We start from the raw sequence: 14,200 nt of genomic DNA on the forward strand, positions 1-14,200 counted from the left end.
TTACTTCAAGGTGCTGAAAGATGTTAGTGTACACGGCTCTTGAAGGACTGAACACCATTGTCACTGGTCACTCCAACTACACTGTCAGGGAGTCCGGATGAGAGTTCTGTCAGTAGAGTAGGTTCTTGAGACTGGTTCGATGAGTGATTGCCTTGGCATAGTCTCGGTTACCCAGACTCTCGCCGCTGGGGGCTCTGCCTACGAGACCTCCCCAAACGAGCGTCTGGGAAAACCACATTGCCGCAGCTTAGCTAGTCTAGCTGCTAGACCTCGGGTGTTCTTCCGATATAATACGACACATCGCTAGTCAAGTCAAGTCAAGTTTATGACTGAAATCTATCTTATACAATCAAATTAGTCTGACTATTAACACAACGGCTCCCACACATTAGCCTGCCCACAGTAAGATGTCAAGGACACAACACACTTTGTTAGGCCCTACGGTTACGTCACCGAGGAACAGAAAGGAATGGTGGAACAGCCACAATCTTGAAATTGAATAATGAATAATTGAATAATCAGTACATCCAATAATTATATCTCTATTATTGTTACAACATAGCTCCCTGTACTGTATTATATTATTGTCACTACTTAAAATCAGTAATCAGTGTTAATTTGAGCAACCACAGTCGCCACATTTTTTTGTGATGTACAATTCGATGTTTTTGAAATTGAATGGCTAGACTCGATCAGTTTTCCGAAAACTATTTTCTAGTCTCTCACCCACAACTTGAAATCGTTTTCCTTTTGGATGTTATCATTTATTTGTTTTCTGTATGTTTATTTGTTGTGGGGAATAAATTTCAATTTCAAAATCAATCATCACAGTGAGGATGATCACCATAGTATTGAGTGGATACTTAATGTGCTCCTACAGATTATTTACTACATGTATACGTATTCATTTGTCATTATTTTTTTGTAAACTTATATTTGTTTTGGTTCATTTTATACAAATAATTGTTGTTTTGAACGATCCGCAAATTGACCCGCAGTTCAGCCTGTCGGCCTGCAAAATAATGACACAGAACTTCGCCACAATCGCCAAATAGAATACGATTTGTGTCACGTTACGGAAACTGCACACACGGTGATACGACGAACGAAGAGTTGATCTCAGGTAATAACCATACATGGCATATAACATATGTATAAGCCGAAAGCGTGTTGTCGTTGAGGGCGCTGATGTTTGGATACGGACCGATTCGTAAAATCATGTATATTCCCATTTGTATTAACTCTATTTCAGCTACGATAATAGACATTTGACAATAACGACAAAGAAAACAACTATGATGACGTCACCAGTGGTTTGGAAGAATATATGCTAATCATCGGAGCTTAAGTTCCAAGATGGATACCATACACTGAAAATAAGGAAATAGTGCTGCAGCAGGGTCGGCATTTTTGACGTCAAGCTCAACCGGAAAATAACTGCATGGGTGTAGTTACACAGATTTCCAGATCCAACAACCAAGTCATTAGAGGATTATGAGGATTTTCTTTTCATATTTGTTGTACTTAGTTTTAAAATTAATTAGAATTGGTGGTTTCTGAGTTATCTATTTGTTTAATTTTAGCTTATATCGCCATCAAATTAACTGAAATATTAATTTGTTTGCCATTTGGTAGGATTGTCCCAAATTGAACTCAGAAGGTTCAGACACAAACAGGGAGAAGTGGCTAGAAACCTGGTTAAGAATCGAACTCTGTAATTCCTACATCCAACAAATCTGTTGCTGAAGTCAAGCCATGGGAACATTCTAAATGTGGCTGGTATGGTTTTCTTAACAAAAAAATGGAGGGATAAACCAAATTGAAAGTATACATAAGTAGTGGACGCGCAATGTTTTTTTTATTATGTCCACCGTTACGTCACGTATTGCTAAAATTAGGATAGGATGGAAATCAAGATGAACAGTTGACACAAATAGGCAGGCTGTCTAGCATTCTAGAAACTCGTGTTATTTTACCCATTTCACAATATTTGAAACACATCTCGGTTAACAAGCTTAGTGTCGGAGGTCCATTTTGGCAATTGGAAAATGTTGTCTTCATTGAGGGCTCACTTTGTCTTTGGTCATCGGAGCTGAAGGGGGTAGTAACCCCCCCCCCCCCCCTCAGTCGGTTAAAATGCCCGGCCCCTAAAATCAAGCGACTAATCTCATTTTAAATACGGATTATGTTGAGAATATATGTTGACAAATCTTAGCATATCTATGTCAGTCATCATTATAAATGCATCGTGTAAAGTCAAAGTTAGATCTCAAAATGTTATTTTGCTGCAAAAACGGTACACATTATATTCTCGAAGTGCTAACACTTTCAGGGGATTTTTTTAAAAATCCAAGTAAGGTACATGTGCATGCGTGAGTGAGTGAGTGAGTGAGTGAGTGAGTGAGTGAGTGAGTGAGTGAGTGAGTGAGTGAGTGAGTGAGTGAGTGAGTGAGTGAGTGAGTGAGTGAGGGTCCGGATTAAACGTTATGATGAACACCGTAAAATAGTATCTCCTCTTGTAAAACAATATCGGGGACAATCTTCTATTGCCAGTTTTGACCATTTGTGTGTTTTTATAAGGGAACGAGCAGAATTTACGGGGTTTTCTTTTTTGAAAATTATAATGGTCTGAAGGGGGGGGGGATTCACGAAATATTTCGTTCATGACTTGAATTAAACTCAACAAAACCTTACTTGTGTAACTTGTTCATTTCTAAATTGAATGTAAGTTGTGTGAATGTTGCATTGTGGGTTACTGATAAAGTAGGGGGCTAAATGACCAGGATGTGAGGATAGAAGTGACTGAGGGTTTTTTAAATGGGGGGGGGGGGGAGTGATCTGTTTATATTTGTGTACACTATGCTTGGGTGATCATTTGAATATAAAAAAGTTCTCAAGATGACCAACTTCAACACTATAAAAAATAAACATTTAAGTTCAACTTGTAAATACATGCCATAATCTATTTCATACATTTACTATGTATCATATTTTTGTTCGCCAAAATAATGAAAAATATTACAGGATGTCCCGTACAATTGGTTTATGTATGCAAGGATGTGATTAGATTATATGAATAAGGAATACATAGCCATGGTGTATATATTATGCAACTGAGGTCTTGGCAGTTTTACACTGTAGTACCGGTATGTGTTTACTCGATTATGTTATACATGACATGTATATGAGCATTTGATATTACACATATCACCCCAGGCAGAATGATGAAGGCAAATCGTGAAACTGTTTTAAAATCAGTCTCTGTGTTGGTACAGCACTCTAATTATTAGGTCTTTCGGGAAAGGCATATGCTGGCAAAGACTTAGAAGGTGGTAAACTGCCTGTTAAACATTGAACTTTTCTGTATTCTGTCCGAAAATGTACTCCTGCACTAGGACTAAGCTTTCAACCAAGTCTCTCTTTCTCTTTCTTTCTCTCTCTCTCTCTCTCTCTCTCTCTCTCTCTCTCTCTCTCTCTCTCTCTCTCTCTCTCTCTCTCTCTCTCTCTCTCTCTCTCTCTCTCTCTCTCTCTCTCTCCCCTCTCCCTCTCTCTCTAATAATGGGTGAGTAGAGCGCCTACAACGGCAGAATTTCAGTCTATGTTTTACCTGGAAATTTGTAACAGTCAATAATTGTGGTATGAATAATGGCATGCAAAATTACAGAATGCAAATGTATTCTTATCTTTCGCAATGTCTTTCATTATTTCATTTTATTCTTTTGTGATCAGCAGTGCATATAACCAACACACATACAATAAAACACATCACAACAATATTTATAATTAATGTAGCTCAAAAGTTAACAGAGATGTCTTTATTACTGATTAAATTTGGATGCCGAAAAATACATGTGAAATAAATGAAATGAAAAATTCTTTACTGATTCAGAAGTACAAATATATTCTTTAATCTTGAGATACTAATTTAAGACTAATGATTCACCAACCCTTCCTTCGTACCAAAATTGAATTAACTTATAGCAACACATGAATGGGGTATGATGAAAACAGAGTTTCGTATTTAAATATAGGGTCAGAGATTAACAGTACTTAACCCACCGTTGGGATAGATCTTTACCACCCATCCAGATTTCATCGTCTTTTGACAGCATAAATTTCAATATTCCAGATTTCGTATTTAAATATAGGGTCAGAGGTTACCAGCACTTAAACCACCGTTGGGATAGATCTTTACCACCTATCCAGATTTCATCTGCTTTTAACAGCATAAATTTAAATATTCCAGATTTCGTATTTATGTATAGGGTCAGAGGTTACCAGCACTTAACCCATCGTTGGGATAGATCTTTACCACCTATCCAGATTTGATCTTCTTTTGACAGGACAAATTTGAATATTCCAGGATTTCGTATTTAAATATAGGGTCAGAGGTTACCAGCACTTAACCCACCGTTGGGATAGATCTTTACCATCTATCCAGATTTCATCTTCCTTTGACAGGACGAATTTAAATATTCCAGATTTCGTATTTATATATAGGGTCAGAGGTTACCAGCACTTAACCCACCGTTGGCACTGATCTTTAAGACCTATCCAGATTTCATCTTCTTTTAACAGGATAATTTCAATATTCCAGATTTCGTATTTAATAAAATAGGGTTCAGAGGTTACCAGCACTTACCCCACCGTTGGGATAGATCTTTACCATCTATCCAGATTTCATCTTCTTTTGACAGGACAAATTTGAATATTCCAGGATTTCGTATTTATATATAGGGTCAGAGATTAACAGTACTTAACCCACCGTTGGGATAGATCTTTACCACCTATCCAGATTTCATCTTCTTTTAACAGCATAAATTTCAATATTCCAGATTTCGTATTTAAATATAGGGTCAGAGGTTACCAGCACTTAACCCACCGTTGGGATAGATCTTTACCACCTATCCAGATTTCATCTTCTTTTAACAGCATAAATTTCAATATTCCAGATTTCGTATTTAAATATAGGGTTAGAGGTTACCACCACTTAAACCACCGTTGGGATAGATCTTTACCACCTATCCAGATTTCATCTGCTTTTAACAGCATAAATTTAAATATTCCAGATTTCGTATTCATATATAGGGTCAGAGGTTACCAGCACTTAACCCATCGTTGGGATAGATCTTTACCATCTATCCAGATTTCATCTTCTATTGACAGGACAAATTTGAATTTTCCAGGATTTCGTATTTAAATATAGGGTCAGAGGTTACCAGCCCTTAACCCACCGTTGGCACTGATCTTTAAGACCTATCCAGATTTCATCTTCTTTTAACAGGATAATTTCAATATTCCAGATTTCGTATTTAAATAAAATAGGGTTCAGAGGTTACCAGCACTTACCCCACCGTTGGGATAGATCTTTACCATCTATCCAGATTTCATCTTCTTTTGACAGGACAAATTTGAATATTCCAGGATTTCGTATTTAAATATAGGGTCAGAGGTTACCAGCACTTAACCCACCGTTGGGATAGATCTTTACCACCTATCCGGATTTCATCTTCTTTTGACAGGACGAATTTGAATTTTCCAGGATTTCGTATTTAAATATAGGGTCAGAGGTTACCAGCCCTTAACCCACCGTTGGCACTGATCTTTAAGACCTATCCAGATTTCATCTTCTTTTAACAGCATAAATTTCAATATTCCAGATTTCGTATTTAAATATAGGGTCAGAGGTTACCAGCACTTAACCCACCGTTGGAACAGATCTTTACCACCTATCCAGATTTGATCTTCTTTTAACAACATAAATTTCAATATTCCAGATTTCGTATTTAAATATAGGGTCAGAGGTTACCAGCACTTAACCCACCGTTGGGATAGATCTTTACCACCTATCCAGATTAGTATCGAAACGATTTCAGGTCTGCAGACAATTACAATTATAATCAAAAAAATAAAAACGTTGTCGGTAAAACTGTGCAATACTTAACTTTTACACCATTATAGGTAACGTAGATAGACCATACATGGATGAGTAAAGAATGCATTTACACGGTGCAATGCGATGAAGAAATACTAAAAGGAAATAGTGCTGTAACAACACCAACATGCGGGAGACGTCGAACATTGAAAGAACGTATAAGTTCTGCTACCTGTTAGTATGGATTTTTTTCACAAGCAATAAAACTATTAAGTGATGAATGATTGGTAATAATATAGTTACCTTAATAGAGATAATTATTAATTATTTATCCGTTGTCTATGATTAGTGCCGATTTATATTTGAAGACTTAGAGCGTTTGGAGTAACCCAACATATATACCTGTATACAAATTTTACAATTCCGTTTTTTTCCTTGAGTAAAACCCTCACATGGTGTTGTTTTCTCTTAGCCCGCAGTTTAACATATAATTACCCTTTTCATGGAATATATTTTACTTTTCCTATCTTCGAATTCCTTACGATAAATAGATTGAGAAAGCTTAATTTGCATTCAGGTACTTACAAACTGGTGAATTTCTGTGATTTTTAGCGAGGACCGTGCTGCCGCTTTCATCGTCTCCGCTCACAACCGAATTTTGGAATCGTCATCGAACGAAAAATAGGTGATACACATGATAGAACGTACTTTGTTGCCGTTGGCAACTGTGTTCTTCTGACTTGCTCATTTCACGCCAAACGTTGGCGGCGCTCTATACTGTACGCCAGGACGTAACTACATGTAATCTAAAGCTTAGACGGAAACATTGCCCCTTTCATTACACACACTGAAATAATATATAAGGTCTTCATAACTGAGTGAATTATTGATAACCGTAAACTAACTCTTCTTACTTTGTATGAATGATTCTCCATATCATCGATAATTATTTCATTAATATAGAAAACATTTAAAGAAGTTCCAATATAATATTCAACTTTGACTGTCAAAAATAAATGACAAAATGTTGTTGTCCATTTACATCTTCACATAAATATATTTTCTTTACAGTTCCACAGAACGAAAATTCAAAGGAGCAGACAGTGATAGAGACACAATCATATTTGACAATGGTTATAATAATTCTATGAATATATAACTATAGTAAAAATGTTTGTTGCAGAAGCTACACTCGGTCCAGCTACAATGTAGAGCCAACTCGGAGACATGGACTTGTAAGATTGGGCTTGGTAAAAGAAATAACATGTCCTTTAGTCTACGTCAAACTGTATTACCAACTTTTCAACATCACAAGGTCTACTACATAAAAAAGTATATTTACAATTTGCAAATAACGGTGAGCATCCGGGTGCATTGCTTTAATAGTAGTTGAACCTGTACAGTTTCATTATTATTGGGGGAATGAAAACTCATTACTTTCTGTGCAAAGATATTAAGAATTACTGGTCTAACTGTTCCAATGAATTTCAATGCCTCGTTGAGGCTCGTATGCTTACCCTTAGCTGTATGGAGTTCTTGCACATGTCCCATGTATGAGTTCTGCCATTGGATTTCACTCTTGGCAAAGTTTTGAGAGCTTTGTCAATGTTATTGAAAACGTGATGTTGAGATAAGTAATGGCAAAAATTGTTTGCTCAAACTGCTCAGAACTATTCCAAGTTTCGATGATTGAAAAATACTTCTTAACGCTATCTCTTTCTTTGACAGTTGATGTACTGTGTCTGATGATATCAATAGCGATGATGTTCTTCTAAATGTTACAAAATTACCTTTACCAAATTATCATCGCTGTCTAGTCAGACCGAAGTATCTGACGTAAACTTAAGGTTTTTGCACCATGGAGGGGTTGAAGATAGGTGGAGTAGACAGATACGTCATCTCTTAGGGGTTGACCGATGTGTGAGGGCGCTCTGTCACGGCGCCGTCCCTTACAGACCAAAATAGACAGTACGAAAGTTAACATTCAAGTTGATTAGGACAAGATTTGTGGACGGAACACTTGGACTTCGGAATCGAACACGTCAAGATATCCTCTTTAAAAAAAAAAAAAAAAAAAAAAAAAAAAGATGTGCAAATAATCTATGTGGTATCTGTGCAGCATTATTGAAATGTAATCTCACACGCTGAGACTTAAAACGGCACCCGAACTTCTGGAAATACTGAGGATAAGCATAACTGTTCCTTATTGTCACGTGATTAGATCATTTGTACTAATTGTTGAAAGCAAATAGATTGAGGTTAACTTTTGTATATACTCTATTTGAGTTACCGATATGTTGTGTTGCTCATGATAACATCTTCAAAATATGTTGGTTAAAATACCCCAAAGTAAGTGTATGTATACATTCTGGTGATGCTTTCAATTCCTAATTATATTTTACCAGTCTGGACGACTTAGAAATGATAATTAAAGTCAAAGGGAAATTATGATGAACCATTTGTTTTATTAAAAGAATGATAAATGGTAAATATCTGCCATATACGAACTTGATACAAACTTGTTACAATTGGTGTCAATAACAAACTTATATACATGTAACATACACACAGTAGTTCATATCACACTGTACCCTGATAAACCGTTCCTTTCGAAATGCAAATACGAAAAAGGGGCACGATTTGTGAAAGTGCAGAACGCAGAAGTCAGGATGTTTCCTCCGTTTGAATCACATACCTTAGGTATAACAGGGAATGTCGGAGCCCAAAATGTAAATGAGATCAGTGCGACTTCACCGGTACCTGCAGTGCGTTATAACGAATGTGCATTTATAGTAGGAGACACAATTCGGTATCACCGATACATCTGTTGACCTGAATTGAAAGGATTGTCAGATTAACAGTAAATTAGTGACAGTTCTATATCTCGATCACTCAACACGGTTTCAAACTTATTTGTTGTTGTCTAGCTTTTATATAAATTTCCATTCCATATCCATTGACTCCTCAACACATGATCAATACAATTTAGCAAGTTTATTAATTTATGCAAGTAATAATCACAGAATAATGTAAAATGTGTTCCATAAAAAGTTCAGACATAAACGTAACTGTGATTTCCATATCTCTATGTTAACGTCGCAGTTTTCACAATCCGGGATACAAGAAAATACTGTTAGTTTTATTCCAACAACTGAATAATTTCCTCCAGTTTTAAATCAATTATAATCTATATTCGATGTTGTATTTACTCCCTGAGATCAGAATCATTTACAAAACATACAATAAACTATTGTGTTATGTTAGTTTTGGTGTACACGTTTGATGTCTAGCGTTGTACATAATTTAAGATAATTTATAAAGGGGATTTCTTCAACATTCTATTATAGGTAATGCTAAATCTACGTGTTTATGAATCATACCCATATAGTTGGTTTGCGTTATGAATACCAAGAGATGGTTAAGTTTCCTTGGTAGTATATATAATACTATAAGTACCTTTTATATCTAATATATATGCAAAGAAACGTCTAAAAACACAGATATTGACTGTTTAAAAGTGTTACAGTTATAATTTATTGGTCATCACTTGTATTTCGAGACTGATTAACTTTAATTGATAATTCACGTTTATCGACTAAGGGAAAAGTTACCTTTTAGTATAGTGTGGTCTTATTTATTTTCCATTCCAAATTGAGCAATCCACTGCAGGATTGAAAATCACCTAAGCTGTCTATCTATCTATCTATCTAATAAATTTATATAGCGCCAAATATCCAAAGAAAACAATGTTCAGTGGCGCTCAGAGTTAGAAAGGAGATGAAAAAGCTCTCTGAAATATGTGGGTTTTCAAGCGTCTTTTGAAAATGTTAACATTGGGAGAGGTTTTAATGTCCAGGGGTAGAGAGTTCCAAAGTTCAGGAGCTGCTGAAGAGAAGGAGCGGCGACCATAGGAAACCAGATTCCATTTGGGTGTATGCAGAAGGCATTTATCCGATGAACGAAGAGTGCGTAATGAAGAACGAGGTGTAATTAAGTTCTTGAGATATTGTGGAGATATTCCATTTAGGGCTTTATAAGTGAAGAGCAGAAGTTTGAAAACAATACGATGAGATACTGGAAGCCAATGAAGTTGTTTTACATTTGTATCTTTCAGTCGTCAAGTTCATCACATCGCCCCCTAGCGGCAGCCTACACAAAATCGGTATTAATTTGTTTGCCATTTGGTAGGATTGTCCCAAATTGAACTGAGGAGGTTTAGACGGTAACAGAAAGAAGTAGCTAGAAATTAGTTCAAGAAACCTGTAATTCCTACACCCAATGAATCTGTTGCTGAAGTCAATAAGCCCTGGAAACATCCTAAAGGTGACTGGATACCTCGTCCAACCACCAGGAGAGCACTCTTTATGAATAAGATCCTGCCACAAGTGTAAGAAACGGAACAAGAGAAATCCTCAACAAGACTTCATGCATGATGATAACAGTCGTAGACTTCTGCAGAGCTTTGCTCCGAACCATACAGCAATACCAGTAGATGTGGAAAGTATTGATGTTGAAAGTGTGGCAGCAATGCATATAATATTGTATGAGACACTTAAAAACTAGTTTCAATCTATCCTGTAAGTAACTTTAGGAAGCCAAGATGAAAATACAGAATCATTTGAGGCACCTTTATGATGATGATGATGATGATGATGATGATGATGATGATGATGATGATGATGATGATGATGATGATGATGATGATGATGATGATGATGATGATGATGGTGGTGATGATGATGATGATGATGATGATGATGATGATGATGATGATGATGATGATGACATCACAGAAAGATTGTTTGATATTTTGCTGCACAAAGACACAGTCCAAAAAACTGTGACCCTCCCCTTCGTACTGGCTCAACGAATCTTGACCCTCCCCCTAACACAGTCATGAAAGTTTGGTAATTTACACAACTTTGGTAATGTGTGGTTGCCTAGAAATACATGTCTGGCACTTGCTCCTTATGCATTGTTCATGTTAGCTCCATGCCATGGGCACACATTGCATCATTCAAGAGTAACATATACAAATTATTGGCAGTTGAGGCTATGTCTCTCTCTTAGATTGTGTAGGTACAGTTGGGGGCAATTTTTGTTGCATGTTCACAGGTCACCCTAAGGACTAAACCTACTAAATCATACTATACCATTGCTTGCTATTATAGAACCTAAACTTGGCATTTGGGGGAGTCATAGATATATTGTAGAACCTAAACTTGGTATTTGGGAGAGTCATAGATATATTAATTATATATATCAGATCAAGTTTGCTTGCTTGACTTGGCAGATGGAGGTGAACGTAAGGTCAAGTTCACCATGGCAAAGAAAGCTAAAATTTGACCATACTGGTATAAAACATAATCAAATTTCTGCTAAATTACCAGATGTGAAATATTTTATAAAACAGGTACAGCTATCATTTAGCTGTCAAGCAAAACATGCTGATTTGTAATATAGCAAATATAGCCATTACTTAGGTTTAGGTTTTGACAAATCTGGGCTATTTGACCTTGAACATGAACATTAATATGATGATCATTGAAAGTCAAGGACTGTGGACAATTTGATCACTTTTGATAATGTGAGATGGAAATACCTGTACTGTCGTGTATCTAACTGTGAGAGGTAAAAGGCACATGATGCATTTTTATCACAAATATGGTTTGCCGTTTTGCCATACGAATGAAGGTCTTCAAACTAAATTGTCATGTATATTATGCAGATTATGTAGTATTGGCATTATTCCAAGTTTCATTGTGTCTTTGCACTTACAAGATATTAATTGTTATAAGAGCTTTTTAGTTGGCCAGCTGTGGAGGGAAGGTCAGTTATTACGATATTTACAAGACTGTCACTCAACCATTTTTGGATATTGACAGATTCCCTCAACTGAAAGGCATGTATGATATGTTCTATCAAGGGATGTAACTTAATTAACCTACCAAAGTGTGCAATAATGTGCAGTGACAGTCAAAAATGTACCACTAAGTTACAAGCTAGGAATGGGACAGTGTAATAATGTACAGTGACAGTCAAAAATGTACCACTAAGTTACAAGCTAGGAATGGGACAGTGTAATAATGTGCAGTGACAGTCAAAAATGTACCACTAAGTTACAAGCTAGGAATGGGACAGTGTAATAATGTGCAGTGACAGTCAAAAATGTACCACTAAGTGTGCAAATTAAATTTAATCTTGTAATTTAACACTTTTTTTTTCTGCAGCTGGTAATAGGTAACCCCCCCCCCCTGACCTACCCACCCTCATTCTAGATAAACCTTGAACTTCAACATGGTAACTAACTTTATTCATACAGTATTAGGATTGATGCATGCAGTTCAAAGGACCATAACTTAACACAGGTGATGTTAGAATTTGAAAATTTTAATGACGATAAAATGTTGTTTATTACATCTTCTATACTGCATGTACTTTTGACTTTTGCTTAAAACTTTCCTTGTTCACTGCAAATAAACTAAGCATGTCCATTTCTAAGGGATGCATGTGACCTGCAATAACCAATGAGTGGAGTGGTGCACCCATATCCACGGTAACCAACTCTTTCATGGTCCCTGCGACAATTTTTTGGTCATCACTTCCAACTCTGGCTACTCCAACACAAATTGTATCTTCTGTATAGGCTGATAACAAAATGAAATAAAGGGGAAAAAGTGAGTGACTATCTTTCAATATTATCAAGTAAGGTTTTATTGGAGAACAAATGAAAATTGTATTTCAACCATATAGACATCATCCCTTGAAAGTGTGCATAATTGGAAGACTTAGTGTTTCTTGATTTTCATGAAAATGTCAAAACTTGCATATCTGTATGAAAAATTTTCATTTTGAAAGAAACAGAAAAATTCAGATGTTACAAAAATCGTTTTAAAAACATAAATTTTATGGTAAATAATGAACTATTTGTCTTTTGTACTGTATAATCACAATAATATTTGAGATGGACTCAAACTGAAAATTGATAGTCTAAGGCCTTTTCTTCAGCATAACATAAAATACTGGAAATTACTTGTGGCATAAGAATCGAAGACTACTCATCTTTTGATCATAGTAATCATGTCAACTTGTCTGTGGCTAAGTTAAAAACAAAAGATAACGTTGGGAAATAAAAAGACATGACACTGATGAAGAATATGTATAATACTATAATAGTACACTGTACAACATTGTGAACTTCACAACGTAATGTTACAAGAACATGTTTCCTGATCCTACAAATGCTCACCTAAATGTTGGTCTCCCTGTGATCTCTTTGTCCCTATAATTTCCAATAGCTGTGACACTGCTTGGCTAACTGCCATGTATCGAGGTGGCTCATAGATTTTCTTACCCCTACAAAAGAAGTAAATAAAACAATCAAATGTACACTAGCACACTGTACATACACAGCTGAGAGATGTTGGAAAATTAACATACGCGGTAAAAAGTATTGTGGTTCTAATTTATTTTAATGAGATATCTGTTACCTGAAACAGACATAGTCACTTATATAGGTATAACCTCCCTGATCTAATCTAATCTAATCTAATCTAATCTAATCTAATCTAATCTAATCTAATCTAAATAATTTATAACACATCAGACTCCATAACTACAGTACTCAATCCACACAATGCTTGTTTGAACATACATATTAATTGTTCTTGAAAGTGTTCAGATTTGATGATTGTTATATATCCAATGGTAAAGACTTCCATAGTCTACATGTAGGTGCACAGTTTGAAAGTGTTCTAAGGAACTATATACAGAATTATGTATTCAAAAAATTCAACTGCTTTCAATAGACATAAAAGACAGAAAAAAAAAACATATATAAGAACAAATAGTCAGATACAAGACTGACACACACAGTGACAAATAGTCCAATACATAGACTGACACAAACGGGCCAACAAACAGTCAGATACATCGACTGACACAGAGACAAACAGTCTGATACTGACACAAACAGGCCAACATATAATCCGATACATAGACTGACACTGTGACAAATAGTCAGATACATAGACTGCCACAAACAGTGACAAATAGTCAGATACATAGACTGACACAAACAGGCCAACAAACAGTGACAAACTAATGAATAAACATTGTATTACATTTTTAGAGATATAAATTAGACAGGAAATCACATACATGTAGTATACAAACATATGAGTACATCTAATAGACTTTGTATTAAAAGGGACACATCACTCTTAGGAAACAAAGCTATTTTCATAAACTTACTGTCCTGGCAAGTCATTACATGATTTAACATGATTTAACATGATTTAACATCACATAAATTTCACATGATTT

General features: G+C 35.8%; 2 protein-coding genes across 2 annotated transcripts in view; both read right to left on the reverse strand.

Annotated features, from left to right (window-relative positions):
- Positions 1 to 14,200, reverse strand: part of LOC144437867 (uncharacterized) — a 435,833-nt gene that overhangs the window by 43,998 nt on the left and 377,635 nt on the right. The gene's annotated exons all lie outside the window — the stretch shown is intronic.
- LOC144438170 (diphthine methyl ester synthase-like) overlaps positions 12,299 to 14,200 on the reverse strand; it is a 7,099-nt gene continuing 5,197 nt past the window's right edge. The window contains exons 5-6 of the mRNA XM_078127206.1: positions 13,125 to 13,231; positions 12,299 to 12,522 (exon numbers count right to left, since the gene is read on the reverse strand). Of these exons, the coding sequence (XP_077983332.1) occupies positions 12,299 to 12,522; positions 13,125 to 13,231 (331 nt within the window). The remainder of the gene's footprint in view (positions 12,523 to 13,124; positions 13,232 to 14,200) is intronic.

The sequence above is a fragment of the Glandiceps talaboti genome, chromosome 7 (assembly GCF_964340395.1).
Source record: "Glandiceps talaboti chromosome 7, keGlaTala1.1, whole genome shotgun sequence".
NCBI classification, from domain to species: domain Eukaryota; kingdom Metazoa; phylum Hemichordata; class Enteropneusta; family Spengelidae; genus Glandiceps; species Glandiceps talaboti.